Genomic DNA, 15440 nt, shown 5'->3' with positions numbered 1-15440 from the left:
CCATTTGCAACTCTCAATTTTTCCAGAATCTCAAAATCTTGATGCCATAGGCACTAGCTTTGGGTTTGATATACAGCAATGCACATCACTTTCAGTCTGTGATGTTATATCAAAGGGCACATGTCACCCTAGGGTGGATGCAGTGGATTAGAAGACTGCAAGCTCAAAATGATCTCCACATTTCTCTTCACAATAGCTACTATAAATTCTAAGTGACACGAGTTTTAGTAGTTATAATGTAGCTTAAAGTCGATATGAATTTGCATTGTAAAATAGCCTATCACTTTTTACTTATTGGGGAAAGAAAATAAAAGATGGGTAGAACTTTTAAAATGTCTGGGTGAGGGGCTAAAGAATTGAAGGAGAATTATTCTATCCAGATAAGTGTTTGAAAGAAAAGTAACTCTTCCTGATTAAATTTATAAAATGTATATGTTCAAAAAGCTATCACTGCATCACAGTGCCTTGGTACTGCAGTGTAATGGACTACTGTACCATCCCTTGAAGTTTGCTTTACTTAAAGGAACTGTTTGTAACATAGCACTCTGATCAGAATGTTCTTCATTATTGAGGCAGCCGTTTTCTTCTTTCTAGACTGTATTGGATACAACTCAACCTGTGGACTTTGAAAGGTACCAGGATATCGAACAGAAAATTACTGGCTTGAGAAATGGCGTGCAAGTGAGTGCCGCATGTGGTCGAGTGCTGGTTTCGCACACTTGCCTTGAACTGTCAGTAACTTTTCCTCTTCTACGGTTTTTTCAAACTTTGTATAAGCTGTGGTGGAAGATTTATCTTGCTGCAAGTTTAATAGCAGTTTTTACTTTTTTCTACAATTGAGCAGTTTTAATTTGCCATTTTTCCACCTTTGTATTTTTTTAAAAAAAGGGAAAGTAGACTAGGCAGAAAAAATAAAATAGGTCTGATAAAGAATGGGTGGATATTGAGATGATGGGACACATTGTTTTCATTTACAATTCATACAGTAATAAAGCTGTGCCTGATATTTGCATAGATTTATTACTATCACATTGGCACTTGGTCAGGTGTGTGAACTAGGAGCAAACAAATCCAGGCAACCCAGGGAGGCGGGCATTTCTGTGGACCAGTTGGCACTCTGAAGATTAATTTAGAGGGAAACTTTCTCAAGCCTTTGCTAATTATATTCGAAACTTGTGTACAGGCATGTGAGCAGGAGTTGAGATTTCTAGAGGAACAACAAGATGAATTTGATTTCAAATACAAGACATTCAAGTTTCAAGGTGAGTGGCTTTTTGTAGCTTCAGTCCTCCAGTTCAACTTTGTCTCCACAAATCCAGAACAGGAAGGTGGGAGGGCATTGTGTAGTATGAACAGTCCATACGTTGTAAAAGTCTGTGATAAAATGACTCTACCAACTGGGCAGGTTGCATTGTGCTCTTCAATGACCTTTGTGGCAGCCGTATTGGATTAAACACAATCAGTAATTTTAATGCAGTTGTTTTGGTCCTCGCTCTTCTGAAGGAGTTGACTTTTGACCTTGGATGGAGCTGCGCGGAGGCACCAGTTCTTTTTGTTTTTTGCCCCATCATCACCACCACCACCTCCACCACCACCTGTACCTTGCCCAGGTGACGCTTCTCCTCGTGTCAGCCTTGACAGTGGTGTTGGCAGACTATCTGGCTATAGCGGAGGAGTTATCCCAGTTGAGCTAAAAATTGTGTACATGTGACTCTGGCAACAGAGAGAATAAGTGAGTCAAAGAAATTAATCTGGTGCAGGGACCCTGGCTCTTCTTGCTATCACTACCTCCCCAATCCAGGGGAGCTGAGCCCAATTGTAGAACTGCTACTACCATTTTTGAGTGGCACTGAGTGATGTCTTTATTTATTGGATCATCAGTAGTGCCAAATTATAAAGGTTAAAGTAACAATAGCACTGGTATTCATACACAACTGGCATTTATATCATACACTCAACACAAAAAACCATACCCAAGGAAGGAGTGGTGGATGCAACAGGAAATTGAGGTGCTTCAAAGAAAGAGGTGGATGACAAACCAATGGAATATTCCTATTCAAAGTATTGACTTGATATTATTGTTACCCTTCAAACACCAAACAAGTGGGATAGAAATGGTTTTCCTTTCCTGAAGTGGGGCCTTTCCCAGTTGGTATCCAGTGTTGATGGAGAGCACTAGCTGTGAAATTTTGTTGTGCTCTGCAGAAAATTCTCTCAAATGTATAAATTAATCTGTACAGTGTATTTATGGCCAATTCCATTGTCTTTTAGAATCTCACAGTTCCCCTCAGCAGGTACAGGAAGAGATGAAAGTGCTACAGAATATGCTAAATATCCTGGACAGCAATAGGAAAGTAAGTCATTCTCTTCTACACAGCTGTCTGGTATGCAAAGTGCGTTACTGAGACTTGTCACTTAACGCAGGGCACTGAAGATAATTCTAGCATCCCTCCTGCCCCCACTGAGGTCAACTAATGAGGCAAAGATTGGAGTTTAACCCCAGGATTTTCCTGGTCTAGATAAACTTACACTTTTGGGAATCTCCAATTTTAAGTTTATTGTTTGTAATTCTGGAATACTTCCATGTTCCTGGAATGTAGAGGCTTCATGTTTACTTGGGGTCTAAAACTTAATTGCATGTTTAATTATGAGATTTTTTTTGTTTCTGCATAAAAATGGAATCATTCAAATTTTTGTATTGAGGAAATACAAATATAAATTGCTACTCATTATTGTGGGCTCTATGTAACATCTATTCATTTCCTTTTGTGTCATCAGCACAGTTGCAATGATTCAACAAAATTGCATTTGTTAATGTTTAGTAATTGACTTTTCTTTAAAAAATAAGTCCTGATGGCAAGGCATTCATTTCAGTTCCACATATAATTTAGATTAATGCTAATCAAGCCATTAATTGATTTGTTTTTTTTTCTCCCTCTTGAGCCTCCTTTTGCCAGGTTTTGTCTTGAGTGGGTGGGCACATAACCTTTTCAGGTCTTTGCTAATTAAATTCTAACCTGTCATTCTGACGTGCATAAGATCAGCTCCGTTATTTTCTTTTTCTCTTCTCCCCCTTCTGCTCTTGGGTACAGTTTCTGGCCCAATAATGTGCCAAGGCTCCCCTCAATGAGAAGAGCATACCCTAATTGTACCAGTGTTGGTATTTGTCCATTTCCTAAATCAGCCATCAGGCTACTTGAGTAAGTTGTGGTCAGGTTTGTGCTGTGGGTCTGTGCCCATTTCCAAACTCATTTAAAATAGGATCCATATAACCAGCAGGAAGAGATGATGTTTAGCTTAGTGGCCTGAATTTGAGCCCTGGTCCCAGAGATGAAACACCAGTGTCTGATCCATCCTGTTTGATATGCTTTGAGAATTTTATTTTGTCTTTGGCAGAAAGCAATTGATAAATTCAGTGAGCTTCTAAAGGAAGCTGGGAAGCTGCTGGACACACTGGTGAAAGAGGAGCTGGCAGACTGGAAGCGGCGGCAACAGAAGGCTTGCATTGGTGCTCCTTTGGACGTTTGCTTGGATCAACTGGAGAACTGGTACGCAGAATGGTAACTTGTGTTGATTTGAGTGAGGGAGGCCTTGCTCACACTGATTCAAACCTTGTCCAACACATGAACAATTTCTTGCATGGGCCACTGGATAGCAGTCAGAAGTAGAAACCCTGGCTGATTTGGTTATACTTTATTTTTCTTTTTGTTTTCCCTTCCTTAGCCCAGGGGAGCTATGCTCAGTTGTAGCACAGGTGGCAAGTTGGAGGCAATTGTAAAGGAAAGCTGGTGACTCATGAAATTGTTATGGTAGCTACAGAAGAAATAAATACTAAAAAATACAGTCCCCACCACTTCTAGCTTGCACAAACATGCCACTATACATGAAGGCTAATGTAACGTTTGGATATTGTCAAGCTGCTTGCGCCAGCAGAATGTATCAATGTGTGTTGTCTTCAAGTTCTCTCTGCCTGAGGGTGTTTGGGGGGAGGGGATGGTGCGGGAGGCCTGACCTGCAATACCACCATGGGTAGGGCAAGGAGGCAGGTCCCAATCCCACCCCAGCTGGAATGGGGATCGAACCCCATGCTGTTGCCCTTATCTGATCCACGTCGGCTGTCCAGCCAAATAAGTCAACTAGCCCCCTGCTAAGGAGTCTGAGTTGCTCTGACAGCATTCATGCATGTTGTAGCCTGGAGCTATGGATAATGATGATAGAGGCTGCGATTTTTGTCCATCACATGGCTGACCAGGAATCCGTCCAGCTCTTATTGCCTGCCAGTAGTGAGTGTTGGAAAGATTTACAAGTTGATATTTGGCCTATTTGGCTGCATTGTGAACACCCCCTTTTTTTTTTAGAAAATATACTTTATTCATAAAATATCTGGAAGAACATTACAGAACAATTCAAAATGGCCATCACAAAAAGTGCAATCATATTCCAGTTTTCCATGTAGAACATGAGGTGCTTCAATACAATCAATGAACATTACAGACATTTCAACATGGTCATTACCAACAGTCAGTGCAACGGTATTCAAGTTACTGACATAGATCATGTTGCATTCTGAGGTGCTTCAATACAATTATAATACAATTAGTATTCACTACATACATTCTTTGTGAGTCATACAGACCGAGGGGTCTATACAATTCCCAGCCCTTTGGTGCACTACGGCAGAAATGTCTTAGGCAGCAACCTTTCCCCATTGTGAACACTTTTTTTTTGAAAAATATACTTTATTCATAAAACTTCTGAAAGAACATTACAAACCATTTCAAAATTGCCATCACAGAAGGTACAATCAGATTCAACTTTTACACACGGATCAAGAGGTGCATCAATATAATCAATGAATATTACAATCATTTCAATATGGTCATTACAGACAATCAGACAATGGTATTGGAGTTATTGATATACATCATGTTGCACTCTGAGGTGCTTCAATACATTTATAATACAATTAGTATTCAACGCATACCTTCATTGTGAGCTGTACAGCCTGAGGGGCTCTACACAATTTCCAGTACCTCAGTGCACTATGGCAGAAAGGTCTTAGACAGTGACCCTTCCCCATTGTGCCTTTGTGGTGGCTGCCCCAAGCTTTAGTGCGTCCCTCAGCACGTAGTCCTGGACTTTGGAATGTGCCAGTCTGCAACACTCGGTCGGGGACAACTCTTTGCGCTGGAAGACTAACAAGTTCTGGGCAGACCAAAGAGTGTCTTTCACCAAGTTGATGATCCTCCAGCTGCAGTTGATGTTTGTCTCGGTGTGTGTCCCTGGGAACAGCCCGTAGAGCACAGAATCCTGTGTCACAGAACTGCTCGGGATGAACCTCGACAGAAACCACTGCACCTCTCCCCAGACCTTCTTTACAAAGGCACATTCCGCCAGGAGGTGAATAATAGCCTCTTCCCCACCACAGCCACCTTAAGGGCAACATGCCGAGGGGGTGAGACTCCTGGCGTGTAGGAAGGATCTGACAGGGAGGGCCTTTCTCAGCACCAGCCAAGCTACCTCTTGGTGCTTGTTGGAAAGTTCTGGCGATGAGGCATTCTGCCAAATGACTTTGACAGTCTGCTCAGGGAGCCATCCCACAGGATCCACCCTCTCCTTTTCCCGCAGAGCCTCTAAGACGTTACGTGCCGACCACTGCCTGATGGACTTGTGGTCAAAGGTGTTTCTCTGCATAAATTTTTCCACCAGGGACAGGTGGTACGGCACGGTCCAACTACTTGGAGCATTCCGCGGCAGCGTGGCCAGACCCATCCTTCACAACACAGGTAGAACCACAGCACGCCCTTCCATGACCATCAAGCTGTAAAGTGGGACTTGAACCCAGAGCTTCTGCCTGACTGTGCCTTGGGACTTAGTCCCAAGACTTCCTTTTACAATGTGTGTAAGTAAATTAGGATACCTTGAAAATGTTTAAAATTTTAACTGGCTGTTGCCACAGATTTTTACTTTGACTTAAAAGACACTGTTAAGTGCTTGTAGCAGACAAGATAATTAAAGAAACAGCTAATTTGTCATTATACTAATTACACACAAAATGACGATAGCTACAATCAGCAAAGCATGGTGTAAATCTACAAAGGCTGAACTTAATTGATAAAAGAATTGTGCTTTGCTTTTGTTGGGAGAGTATCTTTGCTGATACAACTTTGATATTACTACTGCAGTGTGGGGCTGTCTTTTTATCTTAACATTGAGGGCACCATGACAAGGTGTGAGCTAGTGAGTAAACCCAGCTAACTGTCCAAGAGAGAGTTTTCACATGAAGATAAAATAAGAAGGGTTTGCCTGGGCTAAACCCTGGTCCTGATTATCTCCACTGCCTCATAACTCCTGTTAAATTCGTATCTTACAGGTTTACTGCAAGTGCAATGTGTCTGTTTCAAGTGAAAAGGTTGCTGAAGAAACTGGAGGAGCTGGGAATTAAACTGACCTATGATAAGGATCCCTTTAAAACACAAAGACCTGCTTTGGAGAAACAAGCTGTAGCCCTGCTAACCTGGCTCATGCAAAGGTGCTGGACAGGGCCTTGGGAGATTGACTTTATTTTACATCACTTGAGACATATTCTTAGTACCTATATACTTTGCCTGATGGCTTATTCTGTAGCAGCTGTTGTACCATAGCATAAATTGTTGTATAGGAGTTGTGTTTTTTTTTTTGGTGAATTCTTATCCAGTATTAACAGTTTTAGCCAAAGATGTGATTGTATCCTCCAATCACTATATGAATTCTTGCTGCTTTTAATCTAATTAAATGACCCACAAGATATTTTCCCAGGACAGCAATGTGACTTAACCCAAAGTCAGCAAATAAGTAAGAACTAGATGGAGGGCGGAGGAGCATAAACACCAGCATGGACTAGTTGGGCTGAATGGCCTGTTTTTGTGCTGTACATTCTGTATTGTTTTAGCATTTCATCTTTTCCTATGCCATATACATGTCAGTAATTGGGAATGTTTTCCATGGATAATTTTGTCGGTTAAAATTCTGGGAGAGGGCTGGGTTGAAGATACGAGTGTATGAATATCAAGTATGTAAATTGGTGGGAACATGAAATCTTTAATTTCAAGGAAACTAAGGCAACTATAGCCTTTAAGCTGCTGTTTTAATGGCGAGAGTTTTCACTGTTATTTCCTTTAAAATAAATGAACTTTTTTTAATATAAATACAGTGCATTTGTTGTGGAGAACCAACCTTGTATGCCTCTTCAGAGTAAAATGCCTCTGGTGTTGAGAACAAGCTCTCAGTTCTCAGTTAAGCCACGGTGAGTACAGATGTCACCTTTCTCTTCAGTGAAGTAGTGCAATAATGTTTAAAGTACTTGACTGTTTTGTAATGATTCACACTTGGGTTTTGTGTGTGGAACAAGAAATGCTTAGGAGAAGTTGATGTGGCAGTAATTGAGTGGGGTACTTCTGTAGTACTGCTCTCTTTTCTGAGTTAGAAGGTTGTCTGTTTAAGTCCCACTCCATAGTCTTCAGCACATAGTCCAGGCTGGCACTCCCAGTGTAGTACTGAGGGAGTGCTGCCCTTTGGCTGAGGTGTTTAAACCAAGGTATAATCTACCCTCTTAGGTGGATATGAAAAAAAATCCCATAGCCACTATTTTGAAGAAGAGCATGGGAGCTTTCCTTGTGTCCTAGACAATATTTGTCCCTCAACATTACAAAAAACTATTAGTGGGCATTTATCACATTGCTGTTTGTAGGAACTTGCTGTGTGCATTTTGGCTGCTGCATTGCTCTGCCTTACAATAGTGACTACACTTCAAAAGTACTTGATTGACGATAAAGCACTTGGGACGTCCTAGGGTAATGAAAAGTGCTGCATAAATGTAAGCTTTTTCTTTACTTCAGCTGATGGCTACTCCCACTGCACAGTCTGTGAACAGCACCAGAGCAGCAGGTGGGATTCGTGCCTTATAACTTCCCCTAGGCTCTTTGTTGTATTAGTGTATTAAATATATATTTAAATGTTGTTTTGAGCTGACAAATGATCAGTGCAGTGTCTGGGTGATTTGGTGAAGATTGGCTATTATTGCTGACTGGTCTTTTGACCTGAAAATTTACAACATCTGGTAATTTGCTGACCTTTTAAAGTCAGACAGGATGTTACCAGTTTGTACATTGCTGCCACTTAAAAACAATAACTTTTGGCAGAATTTCATTTCTGGGGTCAATGGTGCATTGTAATGAGAGAAAGCAGAAATAATAATGGTGTTTTTAAAAAAAATGCTCTTATAGTGATTAGTATCTTAATTCTGAAATCTTGGGTGTTTCTGGTGCTGGTACATTCAGTTCTAAAGTGTATTCTCAGATTGTGACTAGTATTAGTGGATTGTCAAACAGTTTGAGCAAACTCAACTGTTCAGCACACTTTCATAATATTAGTTATTGTTACTGGTATAAAATATTCATTTCTAAGACTCTGACAGTACTCACTTGTAGAATAAAATGTCCAGAAATGCATTAAAGGGTAGACCACAGTCTGGCTATTCAGATAATAACATGGCTTAAGTGGGCTCTTGGTAGTGCAGTGGCTTTACACATTTGTACTCCCCTGTTCCAGAGGTGAGTCAGTTTTGTAATGGTGTGTGTAAGTAATGCTCTCTTATATCTTATGTCATGGTGTGAAGAGAGCAAGGTGTGTCTGTGTGTGTGTTGTCATTAAATATTTCTCTACCCCCGCTCTAACCTGTAGTGGATTTGCTGCTGGCCCTTGAACAAAAAGTATATGACGTTGGGGCTTAAGAATCTTTAAGAAAATCTTAAGAATTTAAGATTTTCAAATGCATTATAGTTCTTGAAATACATGATCTTATGTGTGACATTTTATTTTAAATTCTATTTTCTGTCCTTTCGCAGACTTTTGGTGAAACTGCAAGAGGTGGGAACTCACCTAATGAAAGTGAAGGCTTGCATTGATAAGTAAGTGATCAACAACAGTACTAGCATAATGTAAAATATATTCTGATCTTCATTAATGCCTGCTCCTTCTCTTTGGATAAGAGAGCTGAATTGTCCAGACAGTTGGTTCTGCATTTGTCCTTCTGTGACTCACCAGCGCTATGCTTTTGCAAGGAAAAGGTTTCATCAGTTCCTTAATCTCTTGTGCCTTGAAGATGAAGCACAGAGCTCACACAAATCACTTGAGGGGACTTTGTTGGAATGTTTTTTAATTCATTCATGGATGTGGGCTTCACTGGCTGGGCCAGCATTTATTGCCCATCCCTAATTGCCCTTGAAAAGGTGGTTGTGAGCTGCTGCCTTGAATCGCTGCAGTCCCTGTGGTGTAGGTACACCCACAGTGCTGTTAGGAAGGGAGTTCCAGGATTTTGACCCAGCGACAGTGAAGGAATGGTGATATATTTCCAAGTCAGGATGTTGAGAGGCTTGGAGATAAACTTGCAGGTGGTGGTGTTCCCATGTGCCTGCTGTCCTTGTCCTTCTAGATGGTAGTGGTCATGGGTTTAGAAGGTGCTATCTAAGGAGCCTTGGTGAATTCCTTGGATGTGAGTAAAGGCTAATTGGTTTGTGTTTGCATCTCCCTGAAAGTGGGAGTCCCCTACTAGGAGGCCAGACTACCACTTCCTCACTGTTGCCATGCTTCCTCTTTATGCTTCTAGTTCAGCTTTACAGTAAGAAAGTGCTGAAAAATCAGTACTATCCACAGTTGATGATTGCTGTCCTGCAATTTCCTAAGCTCTCAGAATATACAGAGATGAAGTGGGGGCTATTCAGCTCAGTAAAAAGAGCAGATCAGAGTGTAGATTGCCCTGTTGAGCTGCCATTGTGGAGCTCCAAGTGGCAGCTGATAGTGGCACAGTCCTCTCTGCTCTTATGGTAAATTATCTGTTGCAAAGGTGAAAAAGTAGAAATACTTCTGTTTTCCTCTTACTTTTAAAGTTTGTGTTTTTGTTTAGATTAGTTCAATATTGGGAAAAGGGTTAATCCCAACAGTGGGCATTTATTGTTAAACTATAAAACCTCAGTTATCCTTTTTCAACTGTCTGTTCATTCAGTTCCCTTACAATTGACCCAATTTATGATAGATCATTCACATTTGTCAACTTGGACACCAAATAGTAGAGAATATTTTCCTTGTCCATTTAGGTATAATTGATGTTTTGTTAACCAGTTATGTCCAGATGGTTCACTAGTCATGCTTACCAGGGTGATCCCAGGCTTACTCTCCAGTCTGTGTTGAGTAGGTTGATTTCAGTTGGAGCAGGAGTCTGGGTGCTACAGTTTGACCTTGGACAATGAAAGAAGGAAAGCAAGCCCTGGTTCCTGCTACTGATTGTTAACTGCTGCTGGGAAGTGTGCTTGTGTAGAATATCTGGTGAGAATGCAATTGGACTTGGCTGTGATTTTCTTCCTTTTGGTCAAGTAGCCTGCTGATGGTCTCTGTCTAAGCTCACCTTGGGCAAGAAACTGATGGTCAGCTGGTACTCTGGAATCTTAGCAAGAGTAGCATCTTCCAGAGGAGGAGGGAAAATGTTTTTTTTGGTGGGGGGTGGGGGGGTGTGTGGAGGGAGGGAGGAGTTGGTGGAGGGAGATGTGGAGAATTTATGAATTCAAGTTCCATAATCATAGAGCCTAAACAGTGAACAAGCTACATGTTGCCATGTCATCAATCAATTAGGTTTTGCCTAGGTTGAGTATGTTGTCTCAGACAGTTACTGGAAGTGGTTCCCTAACAATGGCAGTAACTGCTCCTGGTTAGTGTCATTGTCGTTGAGATCATTTCAAAATATTCGCCAAGAAGAAAATCCTTTTTAAAAGGGGGCTACATATAATGAAATACACTCTAGGATTGTGTTGGTTGAATCTGGCTGCACATTATGTGCACTGAATTATTGCCTTTAATAACCTTTTCTGTTGTTGTCTTGAGCTCAGCTAAAAAAGCCATAAAACATTTGTTTCTGTTTTTTTCAAACTTTCAGGAATTCACCGAACGGGAAAGGGTAAGAACATTTTCTTCAGAAAAGAAAATACATTTTTTAACTAATCTACATATAAATAGTTTTCATAGCCATGGGTCTTTTTAACCTGTGAGTTGTTGCCATCATCCTTGAGATGACCAAATCTGTAATGGAGTGGGGGAGGGAATTGGAGTGTAGGGACATGGTCCAATTGCCTTTAGTTTAAAAAGAACAGATTGTGGAGGGGGGACACCTCTACATCCAATTTCCAGAGCCAAGATGAAAAACCAAAGGACGTGATTATAATATACAGAAGTAGAGCTAAACAAAAGAATATTTGTTTCATATTTGGGTATTGTTTTGTGGAATAGACCTTCACCTGCTGCGGTTAAATACTGATCTAATTGAGTTAATCAACTTTTATCCCTCTACTTAACTAAATGGAAAATTGTTTGTATGGATTTGGTGTGTTAGAGCAGAATCAATAACAATGTCCCCTTTAATTTTTTGTTGTTGTGTGCAGCATGTTCATTTCAATGCATGGTACTTTTAAAAATTTTTCACACAGCTGTACACATGTGGTATCTTAAAGGCTTGTGTGGCTGCATACACATGCAGCTTAGAGGGAACATTGAAATCAGATTTCAAGAAAAGTTAGTTAGTTCAATGTATGCAAGCCCTGAATTGAGTTTCAGAGCCCATATCCTAACCATGATTAATCCTAATCATGATCAAACCATCTATATCCATCTCTACAACATTGCCCAACTTTACCCTAATTCTCTCTTTCTTGCTCTTTTTTCCTCTTTCCTCCACCACCACCCCCCCAACACACACACACACACACACACACACACACACACACACACACACACACACACACACACACACACATTGTCGCGACCCTCATTCACAACTGCAGACTTTTTCTTTAGTTCTCTGCTCGCTGACCTCCCAAGTTGAACCCTGTGTAATCTCCCGGCTCAACCAAAGATCCTTTGGCTGCATCATCTGCGCCAAGCCCTGTTCACCATCACTCCTGTGCTCTCAAACTTTCATTGGGTCACCACCTCCAGTGCATTGACTTAAATTGATTTCTTACTTTATAAATCCTTTTTAAAGCTCTTGCTTCACCAGACCTAAAGGCAGCTCACACATCCGTTCCATTGTCATCCTTCCCTTCCCCTCATCTTGCTCCCACACTTTAGTAATGTCAGCATCAACCATCATAGCCCTGCTCTTGTAACCCTGTTCTTAATCCCTCTGTTATTTCCAAATCTTCCTCAGAGCCTACCTCTTTTTCAACAATGCTTTCAGTCATCTTTTCAACTCCTGTTCTTGTCTTCATCTGAGTGACATCAAAGTGGTTGTATAAGTGCAAGTTGTTTGAAATCATGGGTGGGAAAGGCAGATATTTGATGCTTTACCATTCTTGCAGTGTCTCTGGAAGTGACAAAATGCTGCTGAAGTAACCTGTCAAATAACAGCAAAAAGGGCAGCTGCTAAAGCAAAAACCTCTAATAGATTGCAAATTAACACGTTGTTGCCTGGGGGGAGCAGCTTTGCATTGTTAATAGCTGTGTTGGTAATAATTAGCCAAAAGCATACATTAAGTCCTCATCACTTCTCTCACCAGATATCGCAAATTCAACATACTCGGCACAACCATGAAAGCAATGAACATGATGGAATCCAAATTTGGGGGCTTGTGTGCTGATTTCAGACATTTGGTAAGAGCATGGCTATATTCTGTACTTGATTCTGTTGCACTTGTTTATATTGTGTACTTTTTTGTAGTGAGTTTGATTTATTGATGATTTCACACTAATCACACTATTTCAACACACAATTCTACTGTTCTGATTGCAGCAACTAAAGGAGCAGAAGTCTGGAATTGGAGGAAAAGGAAGTAATGAGGTAATACATTTCTGATTTCAGGATTGGAAATGATTTATACTCATTAGTTAGAGTCTGAAGTTATTCCCCATAATTTAATTCAAAATGAATGGCATCCCAAGATGCCTACATTGTTTGGCAGTGGCACAGCAAATGTCCTGTCATAGAATCATAGCATTGATTATTTTTTTAAACTATGGAAAGACTAGATGTTGAATAGGCTATTGACATGACCTCAGGTGGAAGAAAAGCAAATAGGAAACCATGTTGGGGAACAAAAAGCAAAGTACTGTGGATGCTGTAAATCTGAAACAAAAGTATGAAACGTAGACACTTTCAGCAGGTCAGGCAGCATTTGTTAGGGGAGGATGCCAGTTAGTTGACAATTTGGGCGTTGTAATATCTTTCAGTTTTGAGGAAGGGTACAACACTGGAAATTTTGACTGACCTGTGTTCTCCTGACAGTTTCCTGGAACCTCAATGGGGTTGTTATTCTGTTTCATGTCAGTAAAAATTTGAAACCCTTTTGAAACTTGTTTTATACATCTACAGAAACGTGATTTTCGTGCAAGCTTTATGCATTGATTTTATACTAATTTGTATCCCTTATGAGTGCAAGGTCTATGTCTGCATTGCTCATTCTTTAATATTTTCCTCTTTCTCCACCTGCCATCCTCCATCCCTAGGCTTCGCTCATCGTGACAGAGGAGCTCCATGTTATTAGTTTTGAGGCTGAACTGGCTTACCAAGAGCTCAACCTTGTTCTTGAGGTAGGTTTACCATTTAACTGTCATCGTTGGGACATTGCCATAGGTCCAGTATCATGAAAGCCTTAACCAAAATTTTTGGAGGGAGGGTCACACGAATTGGTTAAGCAAGCGTTTGGATACATGAATTTCATTGTAGATGCACTCGTTCTTCAGCTAGTCCTGAGAACAATGCATATGTTGTTTGACTGCTGATAATGTGCCTTGCAATTTTTAGTCCATTGAGCTCAAGTGTTGTGTGAAGCATTATCCTCAATTTCCCAAATGGCAGTTCTGATTTCTCCTATCAAGGTTGTACTGCAATGGCTGATCCATCAGCTGATCTGGCTAACAGCTCCCCTGGGTACCTGTCTGAGAATTCTGTATGGCTTCTTTGCTGAGTATACAGGGGAAGAAAGTATTTAGAACTGGCAAGCCAGCTGATGCAGTGCAACTTGATCTTGTGTACTGAATTTAGAAATCTCATGTAATTGCCGAGAATGGTTTGGATAAGATTTTGGCTCAGTCTATTAAAAGTTAGCTAAACAAAAATTTTTGCTCTTCAGGCTTAGTTTTGAATCTATTTAACATTGTTGGTTCTGATCACGCCTATTGTTGCTGTCAGCAAAGTATGCTGTGTCACATGCCTGTGGAATTGACATTCCTTCAATCCCTGTTAATTGCCTACAGAGGCTGATTTGATCCTTTGGCTTTTGTAAGGCTATTAAAACTCAATTTTCAGGTTGAACAAGATGGTAACTGAGCTACATGTACTTCATTTATTTAAAAAAAGGACATAAACTTTAAATGTTCTTTCCATTTTGTGTCCCACTCCAGGCACTTATTCACAAAATCTAGGTTGACACTCCCAATGCAGTACTGAGAGTTTGTTGCACTGTCCAAGGTGCGTCTTTAAAGCAAGGCTCTGTCTGCCCCCTTGAATGGATGTTAAAGATCCCATGGCAATACGTTGAAAAGCAAGGGAGTTCTCCCTTATGTCCTTGGACATTCTAACCTTTGATCAGCATCACTAAAACAGATTATCTGATCATTATCAGCTTGCTGCGCACAAATTGACTGCCATGTTTCCTAAATTACAATAATGACTACGCTTAAAGTATTTCATTGACTGTGAAGCACTTTGGAATATCCTGAGATGATGAAAGGCACTGTAGAAATTCAAGCCTTTCTTTATCTCATGATATTGCACTATTGGTTCAATAATCTTTCATTTTATTTTCTCTCCGGAATTGCACTAAGATCTGACACCTTTTTTGTTTTTGACAGACTTGCACTTTACCTGTTGTTGTCATCTCAAATGCCAGTCAGCTCCTTAGTGGTTGGGCTTCAGTGGTTTGGTACAATATGCTCTGCAATGACCCAAAGGTAAGGATCTATAGAAATCTTTCTCAACCAAGGTAGAGGTGGGAGGAATTAATTACTGATTGTTTTTTTCACAATCATCACCTGCCCAGGAACTGTATAGAATATTGAAGTCTGCAGTGTCCTGTACTGACATTATTTAACAAAGTGGAAGGAATGTCTACTGGGTGTACATTGAATGTGGGACAGGATTTTTAATTGGATGATCTCTGAGTACAGACAACTGTATGTTTGACTGGCTCCTTTTGTAAACATTTGTTTACAAAAACCATTTGTTCCCTGTAGGAAGTTGAGGGCAGGTCTCAGCTTCCTGCAGAGCTTTTGGCTCCTTAGTTTGGCACAGAGCTCCATTTGTTTATTATTTCTTGATTGCTGAAGAAGCATTTTTTAAAGAAGAACAATGACCTATGCAAAAAAAAAAGTCTGCAGTCTGCAAACTAGTAATGGCCCTTAAATGGAAGGGGTAAAAA

The 15440-nt window shown here is 40.5% G+C and overlaps 1 protein-coding gene across 6 annotated transcripts in view; it reads left to right on the top strand.

Moving 5' to 3' along the window:
• The window catches only part of LOC121273285 (signal transducer and activator of transcription 1-like), a 54010-nt gene that overhangs the window by 23876 nt on the left and 14694 nt on the right, over positions 1-15440 (top strand). For all 6 annotated transcript variants that reach the window (XM_041180354.1, XM_041180355.1, XM_041180353.1 and 3 more), the window contains 12 exons: positions 595-681; positions 1184-1262; positions 2272-2354; positions 3397-3548; positions 6374-6532; positions 7193-7285; positions 8886-8948; positions 10967-10987; positions 12582-12675; positions 12815-12862; positions 13528-13611; positions 14875-14973. In XM_041180354.1, coding sequence (XP_041036288.1) covers positions 595-681; positions 1184-1262; positions 2272-2354; positions 3397-3548; positions 6374-6532; positions 7193-7285; positions 8886-8948; positions 10967-10987; positions 12582-12675; positions 12815-12862; positions 13528-13611; positions 14875-14973 — 1062 coding nt within the window. The remainder of the gene's footprint in view (positions 1-594; positions 682-1183; positions 1263-2271; positions 2355-3396; positions 3549-6373; positions 6533-7192; positions 7286-8885; positions 8949-10966; positions 10988-12581; positions 12676-12814; positions 12863-13527; positions 13612-14874; positions 14974-15440) is intronic.

Source organism: Carcharodon carcharias, chromosome X (genome assembly GCF_017639515.1).
Source record: "Carcharodon carcharias isolate sCarCar2 chromosome X, sCarCar2.pri, whole genome shotgun sequence".
In the NCBI taxonomy this organism is placed as follows: Eukaryota; Metazoa; Chordata; class Chondrichthyes; order Lamniformes; family Lamnidae; genus Carcharodon; species Carcharodon carcharias.
This window is presented reverse-complemented; position numbering and strand designations above follow the sequence as displayed.